The 21023-nt window shown below is 57.7% G+C and overlaps 1 protein-coding gene across 11 annotated transcripts in view; it reads right to left on the bottom strand.

Moving 5' to 3' along the window:
• Positions 1 to 2406: 2406 nt before the first annotated feature.
• COLEC11 (collectin subfamily member 11) overlaps positions 2407 to 21023 on the bottom strand; it is a 34031-nt gene continuing 15414 nt past the window's right edge. For 2 of the 11 annotated variants that reach the window (XM_058682427.1, XM_058682433.1), the window contains exons 2-7: positions 20158 to 20229; positions 17112 to 17220; positions 7133 to 7204; positions 4247 to 4300; positions 3031 to 3126; positions 2407 to 2888 (exon numbers count right to left, since the gene is read on the bottom strand). In XM_058682427.1, coding sequence (XP_058538410.1) covers positions 2479 to 2888; positions 3031 to 3126; positions 4247 to 4300; positions 7133 to 7204; positions 17112 to 17220; positions 20158 to 20229 — 813 coding nt within the window. In that variant the 3' untranslated portion in view covers positions 2407 to 2478. Of the gene's footprint in view, positions 2889 to 3030; positions 3127 to 4246; positions 4301 to 7132; positions 7205 to 9911; positions 10295 to 17111; positions 17221 to 20157; positions 20230 to 21023 lie in introns of those variants that run through there. The other 9 variants (XM_058682432.1, XM_058682431.1, XM_058682428.1 and 6 more) reach the window with 8 other exon arrangements.

Genomic DNA, 21023 nt, shown 5'->3' with positions numbered 1-21023 from the left:
CCTCAACCACACCGCCCCCCCCACCCCACACTTTGCAAATCAGACTCTGCAGTCTGCACAAGAGGCCCCTTCTTGAAAAGTCGGGGGATTCAATTAGGGGCAGTGGTTCTGACTTCACGCCCGGGGGTTGACATCCTATCAGATGTGCTCTGCACCGATCGTAATCCCGCAGGAGCAGGTACGAAGGCCGAAGGCCGGTGTGCCTTCCCCGGCTGTCTGAGCACAGCTGAGTGCGGGAGGTGACAGGAGGGCTGGACCTGCTGAGCTTCCCCTAACTTCGGGAGACTTGGAGGCGACGTGAGAGCACAGAGGTGTTGACCCCCGCCCTCCTCACCTCCAAGTGAGGAAACGGAGGCCCCGAGGGGTGACGGGGCTCAGCATGGACTACGCAGGGGCCAGAAGAGCCCATGGAAGGAAGGCAGGTGCACGCGTCTCACCCACCGTCGGGCTGACAGAACAGGGGCTCCTTGCAGGGATGGAAAACAGTCTTGGGGCAGAGACAATGGCCGTGAGGCTGTGCACCTCAAGGCTTGGGGCCCCTGCAGGGCCCTGCCCAGCCACAGCCACAGGACCCCAAGGACTGGATCTGCCCCCAGCACAAGGCAGGGTCTGCGCACTGAGATGCCCCACATCTTCCCGACCCTGTGGATGGCAGGGGGGCCTCCAGCAGGGGTCTGCTGCTTTGCCTCCCCCCGCCCAGACCTACAGTTAAGCAGCGGCCAGTGTTGGCATGGGTCTGAGTCCCAAGCTCCAGTCCCCACAGAGCAAGTGACGAGGCCCAGGTAACACCTTTGTGTGCAGCAGGTGGTTCCAGGACAGGACCTGTGAATTTAGGGAACCCAAGCCCTCTTGAGTGGGCAGGAAGCTGCCACCCCTCCCTCTGGAGGGGGACATCACCTCCGTCCTGCTGGCTTGTAACCGTGCCTGCCCATTGCTCTGGAAGGCTCTAGGCAAACATCCTCAAAAACATGGTCCAGGGGCGCCTGGGGGGCTCAGTCTGTTGGGCATCCCACGTCGGCTCAGGTCATGATCTCACGGCTCATGGGTTCAAGCCCCATGTCAGGCTCTCTGCTGTCAGCACAGAGCACACTTCAGATCTTCTGTCTCTCTCTCTCTCTCTCTCTCTCTCTGCCCCTGCCCCACTTGCTCACGCTCTCTCCCTCTCTCTCTTAAAACTAAATAAACATTAAAGAATTAATTAATTAATTTGGAGCGCCTAGGTGGCTCAGGCTAAGCATCTGACTTCAGCTCAGGTCATGAGCTAGAGCCCCGCACTGGGCTCCGTGCTGACAGCTCAGAGCCTGGAGCCAGCTACAGATTCTGTGTCTTCCTCTCTCTGCCCCTTCCCCGCTCATACTCTGTCTCTCTCTGTCTCAAAAATAAATATTAAAAAATAATACCTAATTTAAAAAATAAAAACATGGTCCAGAACACTGGCCGGCCTCACTCACAAGACACAAGGAACACTGGACGCCCCTGGAGAACTGCTCCCACAACCTCAGCTGGGTCTTCTGTGTGTGCTCACGTGTTGTATTCTTGAAACAGGAAGAGGTTTACTTTTTACTAGGGATTCTGACGCACAGAGCAGAGAAGCAGCACAGGTGATCAGAGCAGACAGTTCTGGAATGGCTCCCAGTGGACCTTGCCTCCCCATCCTGTGAAATCCCCTCCCTGAGCTGGACTAGACATGGTGGTTCACTCCTTGTGAACAGAACACTTCCCAGACCAGGTCACAAAGGACCATCACGGTCCTGCTCTGGCCCTTCCTCGCGACTCTGACACAGCCAGCCGTTGTGTTGAGAGCTGCCCAGCAGAGGGGCCCAAGGGACAAAGAGCCGGATCCCGCCCATAGGCACGAGGGTCTGGCTAACCCCAAAAAAGTCCTCATCCACGGGAAGCGTGAGACACTTAATATCTGTTTTCGCAAGACACTAGGTTTGGGGTAATAACACCAGGCGCTCACCTGTCAGGTCTAGAGGACTTTTCCTTTCCCCGAAACCTGAGTTGGCAGCAAGCAAAATTGTCCCTGCTTGGACAGTAGTGGAAAGGAACATAGATTTTATTGCCATTTACAGAACTATTGGCTAGAGTCACGTGGGTTCTTTTCCAGACAGAAATTCAAAGGAAGACAGCAATTCAAGAGCCCACGACCATTGTGGGTACTTGACGATTATCATGTTTAAGCTTTTATTTTATAGTTGGGACAAAGGCAAGAGCAATTCTGAGTAATGATTCCATAATGAGATTTGGCTACAATACAAGTGATAAAACCTCACGTGAGAAATAACCCCCGGAAACCTCTTTCCTCCCGGGCGCTCGCTCATCTGCGGTTCAGAGGCCGCCGTCGCCCCGCCCCCAGCGGGGCCCCGCCCCGCCCCGCCCCGCCCCGCCCCGAGCAGGCGGCAGGTGCGTCCGGGACCGCGCGCGCGCGCGCGCGCGCGCGCGCACTGCTCCGCTGGGGACACGTGCGCAGCGCGCTCACACGTGCTCCTTGTCGAACTCGCACAGGAAGTGCATGGTGACGTGGCAGGCCACGTCGTTCCAGCCGCCCGAGGCCACCATCTCCACGCAGTCCTCCTCGTCGTACGCGTTGTTGGGCTCGCCGCTGCGCCACTTGTTGAAGGTCTGCATGGGCGAGCGGTCCGAGTACACGAACGTGCCCTCCCTCTCCAGGTCGTTGATGCCGATGAAGACGCGGGCCAGGCCGGCCTGCGCGATGTAGGCGGCCATCAGCCCGTTGGCCGCCTCGTCCTTGGGCATGCCCAGCGTGCCCCCGCGGCCCTGGCACGACAGCTGCGCGTCCACGTAGCGCTTCTCCTCCTTCACCAGCAGGTAGATCTTGCTGTCGGTCTCGCGCACGCCGGCGACAGCTGCGGGGGGGGGCAGTGCTGGAAAGTGAGCGCTCGCGTTCTGTAAGCACACTCGGGGCGCCGCACGTGCACACCCGCGGGACGCGGACGTGGGGACACGGCCTCCCGAGTCCCTCCGTACTCCCTCCGCCCCGCCCCCCTGGGCTGGGGTTGCGCGTACCATTTTTTATGAATTTCAGCTCCGCCGTCAGCTGGCTGACCTGGTTGTCCGTCTCCCCGATGGCCTTCCTCAGCTGGCTGCACTCACACGGGATGCCTGCGGACGCCGGCCCCTGTGTTAGTGAGACCAGACGGGACCGTGCCCGGGGTAGCAGCGCCCCCCCGCCCCCCGCCCAGATACAAAGTGCATTCGGCGAGGAGCAGGCGGGGCCTTGGAGGCCGGGACACCCAGATAGCGGGCTTCGTCCCCAAGGCGACGGGAGGGGTGCGGGAACTTCAGCAGGACAGGACCAAGCCCGACCTGTTTTATTTTATTTGTACCTTAAAGTTTATTTATTAAGATAGCGCATAAGTGGGGGAGGGGCAGAGGACGACAGAGAGAGAGAGAGAGAGAGAGAAAGAGAGAATCCCAAGCAGGCTCCATGCTGTCTGTGTGGAGCCCACACTCACCTACCGTGAGACTATGACCTGAGCCGGAACCAAGAGTCAGAGGCATAACCGACAGAGCCACCCAGGTGCCCCAGAGACCCACCTGTTTTAAAATTGGGCTCTGTTTTCCTGGGAAGGAAGAGGGGCGGTGCAGGGGAGGTGGGTGGAGGGTGGCCTTGTGGCAGCAACTCAGACTGTGGGGTTGGGGACGGCGACTGTGCGGAAGCAGAGAAGCCAGAACATCTGAGGAAATGAGGGCCCAGGAGCACGCCTGCTTGGGATTCCCTGTCTCTCCCTCTCTCCCTGCCCCTCCCTTGTCCATGGATGGATCTGAAGGCATTCTTGCCGCGTGAGGTGAGCCAGGCAGAGAAGACAAATCCTGCAGGACCTCACTTACATGTGTGGTGGGGGAGGGGAGCTGGAGGCAGGGGGTCAAACGGTGCAGACGCCCCACCCCCACCCCGGCTAAGATAAATGCCCACCAGGGATCCGATACACAAAGTTAACACTGCTCTGTAGCACACGGGACGGCTGCCGAGAGACCCAGTCCCCAGAGCTCTCCTGGCAAGTCCTGCTTTCTTCCGTCTTTTCTTTTTATTGTGTCTACGCGAGAAGACGGATGTTAGTGGAACCTATTGTGGCCGCTTTGCGGTATCTGTGGATCAAACCGTCGTGCTGTACGTCTTAACCTTCTCCAGGGAGGTATGTCATTATTTTTCAATGAGATTGGGAGAAAGTGCAAGTTTTAATACATTTTTTTACAAACCCTTGGGCCCCCTGCGCCATACCTGGTTCTCCATTAGGGCCGGGGGGCCCTATGTCACCAGAATCTCCTTTTTCACCTGAAAAAGGCAAGCAAAGTCAAAATCACCAAGTGGAGCTGGGACACGTCACTCAAGTTCAGAATTATCAGGGTTAACAACGTTCCGTGTGTCGTGTCCTAGGATCTTCCCCTGGATAACAGTGTTGTTTCTTCCATGTGTAACATCCTAGGAGTTTCCCCTGGACCCTCTTTTTGCTGTGAATACAGAGAACTGTATTCTATAGATCTCTAATTCTTCAGGCTCTCTCGATGTGACATGGGACACAGGCCTATCACTAGATTTTAGAGACTGCCAGATGATCCTTCTTTAAATCGACTCCAAAAACCCCAGATGTCTCATAGAACAATGTGTAGGTTCATGTCATGAACCTTTAACCCCCTGGGTCAGTAACAACTAACCCTGACTCCTACCTGTGCCCTCATGATGGCAGGGAAACTCAGGGAGAACGTGTCATGTGGGCACTGGGGTGGACCTGGGGACAGTCTCACCCCAATGGAGTAGAGAGTCCTTCCTGAGCCCTCTCCAAGGGCACCAGGGCCCCCACCTGGCCTGTCATGCTGCCTCCTGGAGACAGGATGTGCCATGCAGCCCTCCTGCCCAACCTTGCCCCGCAGCTTATAAAGGAAAGGCGGGGGGGGGGGGGGGGGGGCGCCTGGGTGGCTCAGTCGGTTAGGTGTCCGACTTCAGCTTAGGTTATGATCTCACAGTGTGTGAGTTCAAGCCCCGCGTCGGGCTCTGTGCTGACAGCTCAGAGCCTGGAGCCTGCTTCGGATTCTGTGTCCCCTCTCTCTCTCTCTGCCCCTGCTCCACTCGTGCTCTGTCTTGCTCTCTCAAAAATAAATGTTAAAAAAAATTTTTTTTTTAAAAAGGAAAGGGGTTGGACACCACCATGGCCACCAAGCTTCCTGGCTGCCCTAAAATGAATAAACTTTAAAAAAAAAAAAAGACTTAAAAAAATAAAATAGATAAAATAAATATAAAACAATAAAACACACAACGAATGTACAAAGGCGCGTGAGCACTCCTACAGCGCTTTCTCCTCCCCGAGAGCCTAAACATCCGGCTGGGGCGGGCAGTGGAGGACCAGTGTCCCCTCCCTCTCTGCAGTCTCAGCACATTCTGGTGGGGGGGGGGGGCGGGGGGGGGGAGCGCGCCAGGTCCGTCCAGACGACCCCTGTGACTCTCACCAGCATCAGGGCTCAGGAATGACAGACAGGGCAGCCTGACGAGCACGTGAACTAAGCTGCATGAGGGGCTTGCTGGCAAGCTGTCCCGCGGTGAGACACAGACATGTATTCAGAGCACACGCTGTACGTGAAAAGCACACACACCCCTACTCGCATGCCAACATCCATGGCGCTCTGCGCAGCACCTAACCAGGACCTAACGGGTGGAAACAGCCCAAATCTCTGCCGACAGACTCGTGAATAAGTAAGATGCAGTGTGGCCATGATTCAGCCTTTTAAAAAGGAAGGAAATGCTGACCTAGCTACAACGTAGAGGAGCCTAGAACACGTCACGCTCTGTGACAGAAGTCAGACACAGATGACAAATCTGATAGGGTTCCATTCACGTGAATGACCTAGAACCTGGAGCACAAAGTCATGGACCCTAAGAGTAGTGGTGAGCACGGCTGAGGGCGGGGACCGGGGGACGCTGCCTCACGATGACCGAGTTTCTCTCCGGGGCCATGAGAACATTTTGCAAACGGTGGTGAAGGTGGCACAACAAAGGTACTTCATGCCACCGACTTGTACGCCTGAAAATAGCTAACGTAGCAGATCTTATATTAGGGATGCTTTACCGCAGTTTTTCAAAGCCTTTGCAAAGCACACGTCTCTCCCGGTGCCACGCGGATCTATCTATGTGCTCTTTACGTAAGGAGTGGGCCATCCCGAACAGGTGCTCCCCGGAGCACCTGAGCTCCGCTGAGCTGGCCGCAGCACCCGTCACACTCCTGGCCGAGAACCTGCCGGGGATGGGCTGAGGCCGGGGGAGGTGTGTGAGCACCGATCAGAACAAACCACCCAAACCCACTCGCAGCCCAAACCCCCGAGGCAGGTTACTGAGGCAGAAGAAACCCGGCACCAGAGTTGGGCAGGCCACGCGGAACCCGCCCCCTGCGCCGCACCCTCACGTTGCCAAGCCCTGGTCGTCCCCAGCCTCGGCCTCCTCATTAGCACCCTTGGGGGGGGGGGGGACACCCCCGTGGCCTCGCTTACTGAGAGCACAGGGCACACCAGGGGCCCAGGGAGGGTTTGCTGACTGGGCGGCGAGAGAGACAGAGGGGCTGTGTGGCTCGAGGCCACATCCTGACCTGCCTGAGCCCCAGTTCCCTGACCTGCCCGCCCCTGCAGGGCCGTACGGTCAGAGGAGGTCTCGACGCGGACCCAGGCAAGTGCAGGCGTCTCGTCACTAAAGGGCTGCCCTCACTGGCTGTTGCCTTCCTGGGCCCCGTTCGCACTCAGAGACACCCCACAGTTTCAAAAAGTCACCAGAGCTGGAGGTGGACAGACAGCGTTTCCGGAACACCATCCTTCCATTAGTCAAACGGGGCTCCGGCGTCTCGTTAAACTGGTTACGGAAGTGGTAGTGACCGTCCTGCCAAGCACACCAGCCCCGGATCCCCCTCCTGGGTGCCCTGTGCGCCCTCCAGGACAGGAGCCCTCGCCCCGCCCTGGTGGGCGCACAGCCAGCAGGTGAGTCTGACCACCACTGCCCGGTGCAAACCCTGAGACCACAGCATCACGTAGAAAGCACACAGAAGCACAGCCGCCAGGCGGGACTGGCCAGTCTGCAACCATCCCCTGAGCCTGGGAAGGGATAGGGCAAGAAGTGCGTCGCAAATACCTTTAGAACCAATGGGACCAATTTTTCCATGGCGACCCACACTGCCCTTCTGTCCTTTGTCACCCATGTCTCCTGTAGAAAACAACAAGATCAAAGTTGGTTGGTGCGTAGGTAACCCGGCATGCCTCCTGTTCAACATCGCACATGCACACACACACGCACACATGCACGAGAGGAGACGGAAAATGTACGTCTGTCCTCTTAGTCTCTTCAAGGTCACATATGTGACGGACCCTGGAAGGTTCTTCACAGGTCGCTGTTGATAACGTTTTCCAGAGGAAGACACACCTCGCCTAAAAGTCACACACACTATGGAACAAAGGGGGCCCGCGGTGCATCCCTAATCCTGAACTCAGTCGAGGCCCCTCCGGTTACGTCCATGGACAAGGTTGTCTGTCCTCCGTCCCAGCCCGTCTTCCTGCGCCTGGCCCCAGACCAAGTTGAGCAGACCACACTCCTGCAAAGGGGCACACGGGTCACCCTCCACCGCCCGCTGGTGGGGGAGAAGGAAGAGGGCGAGGAGGATCCTGGGAATGCCCGTAGGGTCACTAGTCTTCCAGCGAGGCCGGCTTACACACCACCTGCAGTCCCATCACCGCAGCTTGGAGGGGGTCACCAGCCCTGTGCTGCCCCTCACCTCCTCCATACTTCCCATCACCGTAGGCTGGCCCGGTGACTGGTCCTCACGCCATGACCCCAGTGACGTCCTCGTAACAGTCCCCATGCGACTGTCCTCGCCGACCAGCTCACTAAGACCAAGAACGGCCCTCCTCACCCACTCACGGAACCAATCACGTCAGTGGGGGGATTTTCTCCACACTCAGACTTTCTCCCACAAAGTGTCCTGAAACTGTCAGCATCCATACCTGCCTGTCCGCTGGTGATCGCCACAGACCGCAAGCCAAGCTGGCCAGCGTCAAACAAACACGCAGAACATTCGGTAGAAGAAACACAAGATCGGCTTTAATTTAAGAATCTGAAACTACGTGAAACTCAGCATAAGCAGCTCGGCAGGAGAGACGTGGTCGGAAGGACTGTGTGTGACGCAGATGAGGCTTTGTCCTGCTGTCCTGACGCCCACCCTCTCCTTAACCCTGAGGACTTCCCAGCCAAGAGCTCTTAGTCTTGCGATATTCCCTAAGTTCGGGACAGAGACGAGAGGCTTCGGATGAGCTGCAGCTCAAACGGAAACACACCGGTCACACACAGAGCTGGCTGAGGCTCGCACAGGAAGCACACTCACGCCCATTCTCTTACACGAGTGGCTCACGGCACAGAGGAGACGCAGAGGACTTGAGTGGCTTGTCCGGGTCAAGTGCCCGGGGTACGGCAGGGCCAGGACCTAGCTGTGACCGCAGATCTGAGACCCCACGGGAGGCGGGGGATGCCACAGAAACCGAGGCCAGGCTGGCCCAGCCACCACAGAGACGACTCAGGCCACAGGACCTGCGGACTGCGTGCTGTGCCAGTGCCAGGGACATGGGGCGACAGGACTGAGACCTGCGGGGAAGATCTGGGGGCGATCAGACACCTGTAACGGGTGTAATAACCAGAGAGGGTGTGAGTAAGCCCTGGGAGGGGCCTGAACCCATGGACCGGGGTGGAGGAAGGATGGAGCGGGGTGGGAGTCAGGGAGGAGAGTGACAGGATGCCATTGGTGCTTGGCCCGCAAAGGGGCTGGAAGGGGGCGCAGACACAGGGTCGGGGGAGGAGGCCCCGGCGGGACGGTGTGGGAGCAGCAGTACCAAATGTCATGGACGGCCCATGTGAGGGGTGACGGCGGCAGCAGGGGACCCCCCCTCCCCGGGCACGCGGAGGTGGGGGAGGGCAGGGAAGCTGGGGTGTGGGGCAAGGCTGGCTGTGACTCAGTGTGCCTTGAGGGCCCCCGGCCGGTGTGTCCGCGGTTACTGGCAACAGGCAGCCCGGTGACGTTGCCCCGAGGGGACGGGCCCCGGGGACCCCACTGCAGGAGGGGGCGACCGCAGGGTCAGAGCCCAGTGAGACAGGTGGGACTGGGCGAGAGCATGAGGCCCGGGGTGGGTGGGGTGGGGGGTCCCAGTGGGGCAGCAAGGAAGGGCAGGTGCGGAGACGGCGCCCCCTAGTGCGGGGCAGCCCCCACTGCGCCAGCCTGGGGCACAGCGGTCCCTGTGCCGCTGAGCGCTATCTGCGCTGCTCTGTCCCCATCCTCGCCAGCCCTGCCTCCCGTCCTCAGCCAGACGACCCTGAGTCGCCCGGCCACACTCCAGTCACCAGGCGGGCCCATCCTGCTGACGGGGTCCACAGGACAGGCTCGCCTTCATCAACCCCAACCGCGAGCCGCCAGGGCAGCAAAGGAAGACGGCCAAGAACAGGTCTCAGGCCAGCAGTCAGCCCCCCACGTGCCTGCCCGGTGATCCCGCACCAGACAGCGCCGCCCGCGGTGAAACACGCCCAACATTCGTCTTCCTCCAGGCCGCGCCCCTGACGTTTCCATTCTCGCTGGAACGGCCGCCTCTTCTCTGAGCACGGCGGCCGTTCTGTCTTTGTTCATCTAGCGATGACACCTCCCCCCCAGGCAGAGTGTCCCAGCACGGCCCGACCATCACCTCCCCAGGGAACTGAAGTTCGCCCCACCCCACCCAGTGTCCGCTGCTGAAGCCCTAACCCCTAACCGGGGGCTGCAGGTGGGCCTTGGGAGGTGACCGGGCTTAGATGAGGGCACGAGGGTGGGGCCCTGGTTGGAAAGAGAGACGCAGGTGGGGGAAAGAGCGCCGTCCCCCGCCGGGGACGAGGTCCTCACCAGAGGCAGCCGGATCTGGACGTCCAGCCTCCAGCACCGGGAGGAATTGATTCCTGGTGACTGTGGCGTGTCCACTCAGCCTCTTGCAAAGAGCATTCTGCGGAAACATCAACGTTCCCTGGGAGGCGTCAGTGTTAGTGCTGCGCACGGCCTGTGCTCCCCCTGCCGGCCTCGTTCCCCAGGCCTCCCTTCGAAAGGCTAACCTAGCTGTCCCCCAACTCTCCACGGGTCCCCCTTCCTGGGGCCCCGGGAGGGATCTCGAGTGCCGGAGAAGCTGGGCTGGGCCGCAGGACAGGTGTCAGGATGACCTCAGCATGTGTGCCTCTGTAACTGTCGCGAGTCCCCCACACCTGAGGTCGTTTTGCTTTTTTTCACTCAGCGGTCAGCCGTGACGGCAGTCTGCTGGGACATTCGGTGTCTAGTCCCCACGGACGTCCTCAGGCCCACTAAATACCACACAAGCTCCGAACGGCGCTCCCACGAAGGCAGCGTCCAGAGCAGGACGTCTCGGTGGAGACCGCCCGACCGAACCCTGTCTCCAGATGGGAAGGCAGAGGCCCAGAGAGACCGGGAGGCTTGCACCTGCGCTAACCGGCTGGGCCCCCGCTGAATCCCCCGACACAGGGGCAGGGCCGCCAGATCCGGGAGGATGATGGAGTGCGCCTTCCTGTCCAAAAGCCCGGACACGACAGAGGAGACTGGGAGCCACAGTAGAGCACAGACTGGACGTGAGGGCGGCCTCATCACGGGACTGAAGAGCCTGTGGCCGCTGGGAAGATCCCACCCCGAAATGTGGGAGGGGATTCTCCCTGAGCCCTACCCCCGCGCCCCCTGCCCCGCACAGAGAAACTGAAAACACCTGGCCCTCTGCCCCCATCCAGACTCGCCTCCCTCCCGCACAGGGAAGGGGAAGGGGTGGGGAGAGCCAGAGGAGAGTGCCTGCCTGCAGGTGCGTGGCTGCTAAGTGTTTTCCCCACCTCCACAGAACGATTAATTACTGATTGATTTCATCAGCGGAAAACGCGCCCTGAGGGTCCCGCACACATCCTGCCTTCTGAGTAACTTGAAACCAGGGAGTAACTTGAGAGCGTTTGGCTCTCGGCCCAGCTCCAAATGGCGCGGCCAACCAGCGTTAACGCTGATTCAAGGTCGCTGCTGTCACGTGCCTCCCGGCCCCTGCCCTTGGAGAAGTGTGGGACCGTGCCTTGGGGGCTCCGGGGAAAATGGGTGCCAGGAGGGACATCGCACAGCTCACGGAGCAGGGTGACAGAGGTGGTCGTGGGGCCCTCGGCACGCTGGCACCCGGGTCTCAGACATCAGCCTCCGGAGCCGCGAAAGAATAAACGGCTGTTGTTTACACCGCGGGGCCCGTGGTATTTGTCGTGGCAGCGCTAACAGTCCAGTACGCTTTCTCTGCCTCCAGCGAAACTGGGATTCAGAGAGGCAAAGCCACCCACCTCGAGTCACACAGCGAGCTGGGCAGGCCTATTGTTCAGTGGCCTAGAGCACGGACCCAGCACATGAGACCCCGATCGCAGTCCTTTGCCCATGCAAGCTGGGACAAGTTACGGTCCTCTCTGAGCCTCTGGGTCCTCTCTGTAAAGGGGACCCTGGGTCGCTGAGCGCATGGTAACGTACGTTCGTTCAGACTGAGGTCTCCTTCTCCAGCCCACACCTCGGCTGAGGAGCAGGGGCCGGTCTTCCAGCACCAGAGAGGCTCCCCGTGGAGCCAGTCACACCCGGAAGGCTACACTGCCACGAACGGGGCTGAAAGTATGCTACGGACTTATGGGAAGACAAACACCACCCCCCGCCCCGGGCTGCCTCGGCCGAGGCTGAGGACACCTGGCCATGGGGACCCGGGACAGCTGCCAGTTGGCCCTGCTTTACCTATCGCCAGACTGTCCCTTTTGCCCTCAACAATGTCCTCTTCCACCGGGCCCCCCTCCACAGGCCCTGAGACGTGGCAAAACCCGGTCGTGCCACACACCGCAACAACCTTACAGGAGGGCCGGTGTGGGGAAGGGCTGGCCCTGGGGACCTCGAGGCCTGAGTGCAGGTCAGAGACTCCACACCTCCATGCACGGCTCCCACCCGCTGCAGACCTGCTTTCACTGAGCAGAATGAGCAGAGCCATCCTTTGCCGGTGCTGGGCGATGCACACACGAACATACGCACACACATGCATATACACAAGTGTGCAAGTATGTGTGCACACGCATGTGCACATATATACATACGACACACTCATGCAAGCACGCACCCATACGTGCCAACATAAATGCATGTGTAAATGCGTGTCCTTGTGTGCACACACATACGTGCCAACATACACGCGCCTATTCCAACATACGTACACACGTAGAAGCATACGCACACCCCATACACCCGTGTGTGTGCACAAGTGTGTGCACGAACACAAACGTATCTTTTATCCGCACACCTCTCGAGGTTGTGAAGCTGGTAAGCACCGGCTGGGCTTGAACCCAGACCAACAGGGCACCCAGGAGGCCCCCCCCACACACTCGCCCCCTGCCACAGCCCCTGTGCACTGACCTACCCCTGGGGTGGCTACCGTTCCCAATAGGAACGTTCTGTCTCTTGGGTGTGTTGGAGACGCAAAGGTAAGAACCATTAAACTCCCCCGAGATGGTCAGCACATTCTCCATAGCGATCCCGGGCGGTTTGTGTAGCTGACTTGTTTTGACTCGCAGACGTTTCTTGGGCGGAGAAATAGTGTGGTAATAAGCCCGGAGGCTCTCACGGGAGTACCGATAAGAACGAGAGCTCTTGGCCTTTTTGCCTGCTTCCGGGAAGGTTTTCTTGCCCTCCAAACGACAAGAAGCTTTTTGCAAAGAGCAAACAAATTTCCCTGCCTCGGATGTAGGAGGTGATTGGAAATGCACCAGACGCACTTAGATCCCGTCCCCGTAAGTTTGAAGAGCTGGTGGAGGCTCCCCAGGGAGCCGGGAGCTGACGTGATGTTCCTCCCTCGTCCCGTCCCACTAATGAGCAGCGTACAAGAGCGTGTCTGTCCTCTAGACACACAGGAGGAACGAAGGAGCGGGAGCAGAGCACAGCAGGCACGTGATTCTGATTAATTTTAATGAAGATCTCACACAGTCCTTTGAAGTGGAGACGGGGGAGAGAGGGCACTCGGAATTCACTTCCTCAGCGATTTTTAACGAAGGGTAATGTGCACGTTGCAGAACCCAGAAAGCCTGTCACCGACACAGGGTCACCCTCCACCTTGGCGCGCCAGGAGGGCCCTGGCTTCCAAGGGGAGTGGCCCGGGGGCCCCCCTAGTCTTGTCCTCCTAGCAGGGCGCCTTGAAAACGTGGATGACACACTTAGCAGGCCGTGTCAGCAGAGCCAGCCCTGTACGGTTTCCACCTTGCTGTGCAGGCTAGAAATGTGCAAATTACGCTTATTTCAGTAAAGGACAAAGGACAGCAGGAGGTTTCTGAAGCCCCTTCTGCTGGACTCTGTTATTTCAGAAAAGGCATCCATCGGCTGGCGGGCACTTTCTCCTGTTTGAGTCCCCCTGGCAGGGGGGCCGCTCCGTGTGCCCACCCGAGCCCCTCCCCCCGCCCCAGCACACAGCAAATCCGCCAGAAGCCCCACGGGACGCGGTTGCACTTTACGGGATCCGAGATGAGAAGGGCACCCAGGTGAGGACGAGCAGATGTTCACGACCGACCTGCAGCGCAGACGCTGGAACGCTGTTCCACGCGGGAACAGCACCGCCTGGGCGCCTGCCGACGGTGCCCGCGTCTCAGCCGCCTCCGGAACAGAAGCTGCCCTGTAACGAGGGCCCGGCTGGTTCCCTTGTGCGCCACGGTTTGAGAAGCAGCAGCGGAGCAGAGCCAGTGAGAAGAACCCAGCTCTGCGTGGCGATCCTTGGCCACAGACCCACGTCTGCACCCCTGGGGCCCTCGGCGCGGCAGACAGGGTCACCGCAGATTTCAAAGATGTTTGAAGAGGCTGAATTTCAAACTATTTGTCAGTTGATCAAGGTCTTTCCAAGCGCCGGTCTCGCGTGAGACCAAGATGAAAGCGGGTGGGTCACGCCCACCACGCACGGTGCGGACTTGCCATTAAAGGCCAGTCACCAGCGGGGCCACTTCCGAAGGACCCCAGGAGAAATGCCCCTCAGGCCTCGATGCCAGAGACAGTTTGCAAGCGTAAGCAGCTCACGTGTTTTGCCAGATGGAGTCCGAGTCCCATTGTCTTCGGGACCTGCAAAGCCCTAAGACTAGGCGGCAGCCTGGGGGGGGGCGGGAGGGCCCACGACGACCCGGAGCCCGCAGGACGCCCTCTGCCTGCAGGTGCTCCGTGCTGTGGACACTTGCGCTGCTTCACAAAGAGAGGAAGTTTGAGAGTCGCTGACCTAAGTGGCTGTGTCATTCTTCTGGCACTGATGTGAGAACTTTGGAGCCGTCTCGGCGGGTCACCTGACCGAATGCAGAGGACCTCACTGCGTGAATTTCATCCAGATAACCTCATCCGGGGGCTCCTGGGTGATCCAGTCGGTTGAGCGTCCCACTCTTGACTTTGGCTCAGGTTATGAGCTCCCAGTTCGTGGGTTCGAGCCCCGCGTCGGGCTCTGCTCTGACAGCACGGAGCCTGCTTGGCATCCTCTGACCCCCTCTCTCTCTGCCCCCCTTTTCTCTGCAGATGCATGCACTCTCTCTAAAATAAAAAAATTTTTATGTAACAATCTTATGTTATCCATACGTATTTTGTGGTGTCCAAAATTTTCTACCTTAGCTGAAACGTAATATGTTGTATTTTAAATTTTTTTTTTCAACGTTTTTTATTTATTTTTGGGACAGAGAGAGACAGAGCATGAACGGGGGAGGGGCAGAGAGAGAGGGAGACACAGAATCGGAACCAGGCTCCAGGCTCCGAGCCATCAGCCCAGAGCCTGACGCGGGGCTCGAACTCACGGACCGCGAGATCGTGACCTGGCTGAAGTCGGACGCTTAACCGACTGCGCCACCCAGGCGCCCCAATATGTTGTGTTTTAAACATGCCATGAGGGGCGCCTGGGTGGCGCAGTCGGTTAAGCGTCCGACTTCAGCCAGGTCACGATCTCGCGGTCCGTGAGTTCGAGCCCCGCGTCAGGCTCTGGGCTGATGGCTCGGAGCCTGGAGCCTGGTTCCGATTCTGTGTCTCCCTCTCTCTCTGCCCCTCCCCCGTTCATGCTCTGTCTCTCTCTGTCCCAAAAATAAATAAAAAAATGTTGAAAAAAAATAAACATGCCATGAAACAAAACAGAATGGGGAGAAGGGGAGGGAGAGAGATTAGCGGATTAGCCGTGGAGGCAAAGGGCGATCTAAGGGTCCCTCCCGCACTTCCAGCAGCAGCCCTGAGGGTGAGGGGCACTCTCTCCACTGTGGGGAGCAGCAGGCCCCCATCAGCGGCTCCTAGAGATCTGCCCAAGATGTGAAGGAGGGGCTGAGCCCCAAAGGCAGTGTTGGGACCACAGATCCATCCAGTCCCGGGACTTCCCCCAAAGGAGGAAGCCCTGCTCTGGCGCACTTGTGGAAAATGACTCGTCAGGGAAGGGACCCGCCCTGCAGTGGTGAACAGAGAGGAGGGGAGGGACTCGCCCAGACACTGAGCCAGAAGGACAGGAGGCTCAGGGTGTCGTCAGCACTCAACGAGACCCAAGGCTGCGGAGCCTCAGATGAGAAAGTGGGTTGGAAAGTTGAGGGCAAGACTCTGCACGTGAACTCTCCTGGCAGCGGTTGGACCAGGTGCTGGAGAGAGGCTCTGGGGACCCTCAGCAGCCACCGTGAGGCAGGTGGACGACGCCGTGTGCAAGCGGGAGCACCCCGAGAAGGGCGGAGGACCCCACCGCTGAGGCCCGGACGGTGCCCCACCTGGGACAGCCAGATCACAGCTGAGGAAGCTGCAGGGCGGTGCTGTGGGCAGGAAGCCGGCGTCAGGGCAACCGGGTGAAAGCTCAGAACGGCAGCATCGGTCACCAGTAAAATGTGATAGAGATTTAAAAACCAATAAACTTTCGATACTTCTCAAGGAGTCCAGTAATATTTACATGGAAAAAAATGATTCCGAGAAGTGAAAAAAGGCGGCGGTCCCTTTGCCCACGCCCAGGTGGTGCCCAGACTGCTAAGAGCAGACACGTCCTGGACCCCCGGTTCCTGCAAGGCTCGCTGCTGTCGGCGTGCATCTCCGCGGGAGAGAAGAGCCTTCTGGAAGCTACAGGTGTCGGAGACCGGACACCAGGAAGAGTGTGGCCGAGCGGTGGCTGTGAGCCACCAAAACCCTCCCGGACAGGAGGGGAGGGTGGGAAAGAGGGTGGGAGGACCCTCAGGCCCTAAGCGGCTGCCACCCCATGCTGCACAGAGGCCGGGGGGAAGGGGGTCTGTGGAGGCCCCGGGAGCTGAGCTCATCCTTCCTGGGAGCTTTGCTACAGGGGAGCCGGGCCTGGCACTTCCGAGGTCGCCCACAGCTCTCTCCACGTCCAGCGCAGACCGTGAGGGCACTGTCAGCACGCAGGGTATCTGTAGGAGGCCAGAGACTACAAACCCTCACCCCAGGGACACCTGCTGTAGGTCCAGCCACCTTTATAAAATGCGCCAACATCTGGGGCGCCTGGGTGGCGCAGTCGGTTAAGCGTCCGACTTCAGCCAGGTCACGATCTCGCGGTCTGTGAGTTCGAGCCCCGCGTCAGGCTCTGGGCTGATGGCTCAGAGCCTGGAGCCTGTTTCCGATTCTGTGTCTCCCTCTCTATCTGCCCCTCCCCCGTTCATGCTCTGTCTCTCTCTGTCCCAAAAATAAATTTAAAAAAATAAATAAATAAATAAATAAAAAATAAAATAAAATGCGCCAACATCAAAAATCAGCTCGTGGTCTTTGCCAAAAATATGGAAGGAACGAGGAAGGGGCGCCTGGGTGGCTCAGTCAGTTAAGCATCTGACTTCAGCTCAGGTCATGATCTCGCGGTTTGTGGTTTCGAGCCTCGTGTCGGGCTCTGTGCTGACAGTATGGAGCCTGCTTGGATTCTCTCTCTCCCTCTCTGTCAGCTCCTCTGTAGCTCTCTCTCTCTCTCTCTCTGCCCCTGTCCCACTCACTCTCTTTCTCAAGGTAAAGAAAAGAAACAGCATGCAAATTTATGTGAACAACGTAATCACAACAAAGCAAAAAAAGGCACGAGAAAAGGAAACATACTGAAAATAAGTAGCAGTCTCTGGGTGATTTTAGTATGGCTGACTTTCTCACTTCCGGTATGCATAAACCTTCTATCAGAGCACCTGTTACTGCTGTGCGTTGGAGAGAGCTGAAACAAGGCAGTCACTTAATGAAGGCAGGACTTCACTGCCACTTGCCTGTTGAGCTCAAACACGGTGACTTGGAAGACACATCAGTGAAACGGGATCGTGAGATGAATTTGTGAGCATCTAGGATTAGGGAGCTAGCCCACTTCCCGGCTGCACAATATAGAATCGTCCCCACAAAGAAGTGGAGAAACATCCTCTTACCACTGTGTAAATTCCATAATTAGTTCCGTAATAAAACAAGAGGTACATGTACAGCACTTTCCACTTTCCGGAGAAGTACGGTAATAAACTGAAAACAGCAAGCGCTGTAGTTCTGAGATACTGTTATCACAACCCAAGCACTTTGCGAAGCACAAGCTGACCACGGAGCCCCCCCCCCCCCCGCCCCGCCGGCCCCCCGGGGTCGGCTCTCCTCCCGGTCAGCTGGGCCGGCTTGCTGCAGGGGCCCCAGGAGAGGGGCTCCTGCCTCCCTCACTCCTGCGTTCACTCGGCACACGGATGGAGTGCTCCAGAAAATAGGGGAAGAGTGCATAAGGAGGTACGCACAGATAGCCTTTTTGAAGTCTTCTCAGGAAACGTATTCTAAGGAGATATTCAGAGGTAGGAAAAGTATCTTACGTATCAAGAAGGAAAAGAACCCAAAAGCATTTTTTTAAAGGCTGAAAAAGACACAATAGAAGAACCAAAAGAAAAGAAATACAAATGGCTTTTAAATACACAAAAAGTGGGGCACCTGGGTGGCTCAGTCGGTTAAGCGTCCGACTTCAGCTCAGGTCACGATCTCACGGTCCGTGAGTTCGAGCCCCGCGTCGGGCTCTGGGCTGATGGCTCAGAGCCTGGAGCCTGCTTCGGATTCTGTGTCTCCCTCTCTCTCTGCCCCTCCCCCGTTCATGCTCTGTCTCTCTCTGTCTCAAAAATAAATAAACGTTTAAAAAAAAATAAATTAAAAAAAAAATAAATACACGAAAAGTGACTCTGCTTCATGCATAATAAGAGAAGCAAAGTGAAGCCTCCTAAGGCGGCATTTTCCTACGGTCAGACTGGCAGCTTTCCCACATCCGCGAGGGCATCGGGCAACGGTTCTTTGTGTTGACCGTGAGAGAGTGCATTGCCTCCATCCTTTGGGAGGGCAAGATCGACCAAAATGTCAAATGCTTGAGCACGCTGACCTGGCGATCACGCTGTTAGAAATTCACCTTCAAGCCGTACTCATACACGCTTAAAAAGGACACATACTGGATCATTCTCTGCAGCAAACCCCCCTCCAGGAATGGAGCCCAGTTGAAGCAGGATGAGTCCACACGCGGAATCCCACGTCACCACGGGGGAGGAGGCGGGAAACACGTCCGTGCCCACATAGAATGATCTCGGGGACATATTGTTAAGTGAAAGAGGGAAATGCAGATCAATACGTGTACAGTGTAACCGTCTGCACAAAAGGAGGGAGGAATAGAGCGTACACGTGCTTGCCGATTCGATTCGCGGACTATCTCTGAAAAGAGAAATCAACCCAGTGGGGGGGAGGGTGCCAGGGAGCATGGAGTTTCTTTGAACTTTGAGAAGGAGTAGGCTTTGAACTCTGAACTATGAGAATAGTTCATTTATTTTTTTAACTCATTTGTTAGGAGTGAAGGAGAAAACAAGAAATAAAAATCATCAGGGATGATGGAGGCATCGTGACCAAAATACTCTGGGTCTTGAACGTGACCAGGGGCTTCCCAGGTGTGTGCAGCTGTCCGACTCATCATGACTCGTGCATCAAAAGGAGCATGTCCAGAAATCATACCTCAAAAAAGTGAAAAAGTAGTGCATATGCTTGAACACACAGTAAAGCCTTGGTTTGTGAGCATAATTTGTCCGAGAATCACGCTTGTAATCCAAAGCACTCGTATATCAAAGCGAGTTTCAAGAACCACTGGCTCGGATGTGATCACGTGACGTCCAGTGTCACGTACGGCCCGTATTGCAAGACATCGCTCGTTTATCAAGTTAAAATTTATTGGAAATGCTTGCTCGTCTTGTGGAACACTCGCAGAACGAGTTACTCGCCATCCAAGGTTTTACTGTATATGCTCAATGGCCTTTATCTGCGTTGTTGTAATAACGTTTTGAAAACTGGAAACCACCTAGCTCTCCAGTGTTACGGGATCGACTGGGGGACCAGCTGGACGGACGGCAGCGTAATTCCCAGAGCACAGTGGGTATACGCTGGCACGTGCCTCTACCCCGCGTACTGGGCAGCGACTTCGCGGGTAAGATCTATTTCCTGTAGGACTCAGCACGGCCCCCGGGGGATAGGGACAATGACACTGCTGTACTAAGAAGGAAGCAGAGTCAGCAATTAGGGTCTTTTGGCCAAGGTGGGGGAGCCACTGTGTAGCCCCACACACACCAGCCAAGTCTGTCCACTTGGTCCTTTGCACACCCCCATCACTGCTCGCACGCCTCCTTATCTGCTCACACACCTTCTTATCTGGTTAAATGTTCCCATCACTGCTCGCACGCCTGCTTAACTGCCCGCACGCCTCCACAAAACTGCTTGAAATCCTCCATAACTTTTGGCACACCTCCGTCACTGTGTGCACTTCTCCATAACCGTTGCACAGTCTCATATAAGCTGCACTTATATGTGTAATGTTCACAAATGATCCCCATTTTGCAGAGCACGCTGGTGAGGGGCTAGGCCAGGACTGAGTTTCCATGCACGTAACCACCCTATTATGTGGGAAGGGGCACGCTGCACCCTGGTTCACTCCAAGGTGTCAAATTCCGTTCGAATCCCCACCCCCACCCCCCACCCCCCACCCCCCACCCCGTGGCTCCTGCAGGAGCCGGAGCACCAGCTGTGCCCTCTCGGGCAGATCTCTGAGGGGGCAGATCTCTGAGGGGCCGAGAAGAGTCAGACCTGGGGGAGGGAGGGGGGAAAGGGCGGGTACCTTTCTCTCCCGTGGGGCCGACTCTTCCGGGCCGTCCGGGTGCACCTTTGTCCCCCTTCTGTCCGGCATCCCCTGTGGAAGAAGTCACCGCATTTAGGACCTCGTTCTGGGCTCACGCTGCAGTGTGACATGGGGAGGACTGACAGCAGACGGCTTGTCACCGTATCTGAGCGACCAGCCAGGCCCCGTGGCCTCCTCTCCCCCACCCCAGCCCCCAGGAGATTTCATCTCTCATTCTGACCATCTCCCACCCCTGCAGGCCTTCACCCCTCCTCCCAGCCCCCATCACGAGATCTCAAGTTGCCCCGCCCCAAATCTGTGTGGGCTCTGCCTCCACCCCCTGCCTTCCCTCCGGGGATGTTGTGTGTCCCTCTCTCCAGTCATGCCTCCGGGCCAGCTCGCCCTCTGGTGCACAGCCCTCCCTGAGACCCTCTCTGACTGCCCCGCTGCCCCTCCGCCCCCACGGCCACGTGAGGGGCCCAGGGGTCTCTCGGATCCCCCATGGCCAGGTGTCCTTCTGGCCACCCACCCTGCGTCTGGCTGACGCACCCGGGAAGAATAATCAGGTGCCCATGTCAGCACCGCCTGGTCCCTTCAGCACGAGCCCCCCACCCCCACCCCGCCACCTCCACCCCCACAGCACATGCTCCTGCTTGGGGGCCGGGCACCTGTGACCAGGTGGGCACATCCGCCTGATTCAGTTCGTTATCAAGGTGGGTCCTGCTCTCAGCCACTCTGTGCACCCCCAGATGTGTCCTGCTCTCCGCCCACACTACATGCCCTGGCCTTTATCACGGGTCCGGGCATGTTTTGGTGGCAGTCACCCGCTGTTCTTTTATCTGTTGCTGATTTCATTCGGAACTGAA

Source organism: Neofelis nebulosa, chromosome 9 (assembly GCF_028018385.1).
Source record: "Neofelis nebulosa isolate mNeoNeb1 chromosome 9, mNeoNeb1.pri, whole genome shotgun sequence".
Lineage (NCBI taxonomy): Eukaryota > Metazoa > Chordata > Mammalia > Carnivora > Felidae > Neofelis > Neofelis nebulosa.
Note: the sequence above shows the minus strand (reverse complement) of the source record. Positions and strands in the feature narration are given on the sequence as shown.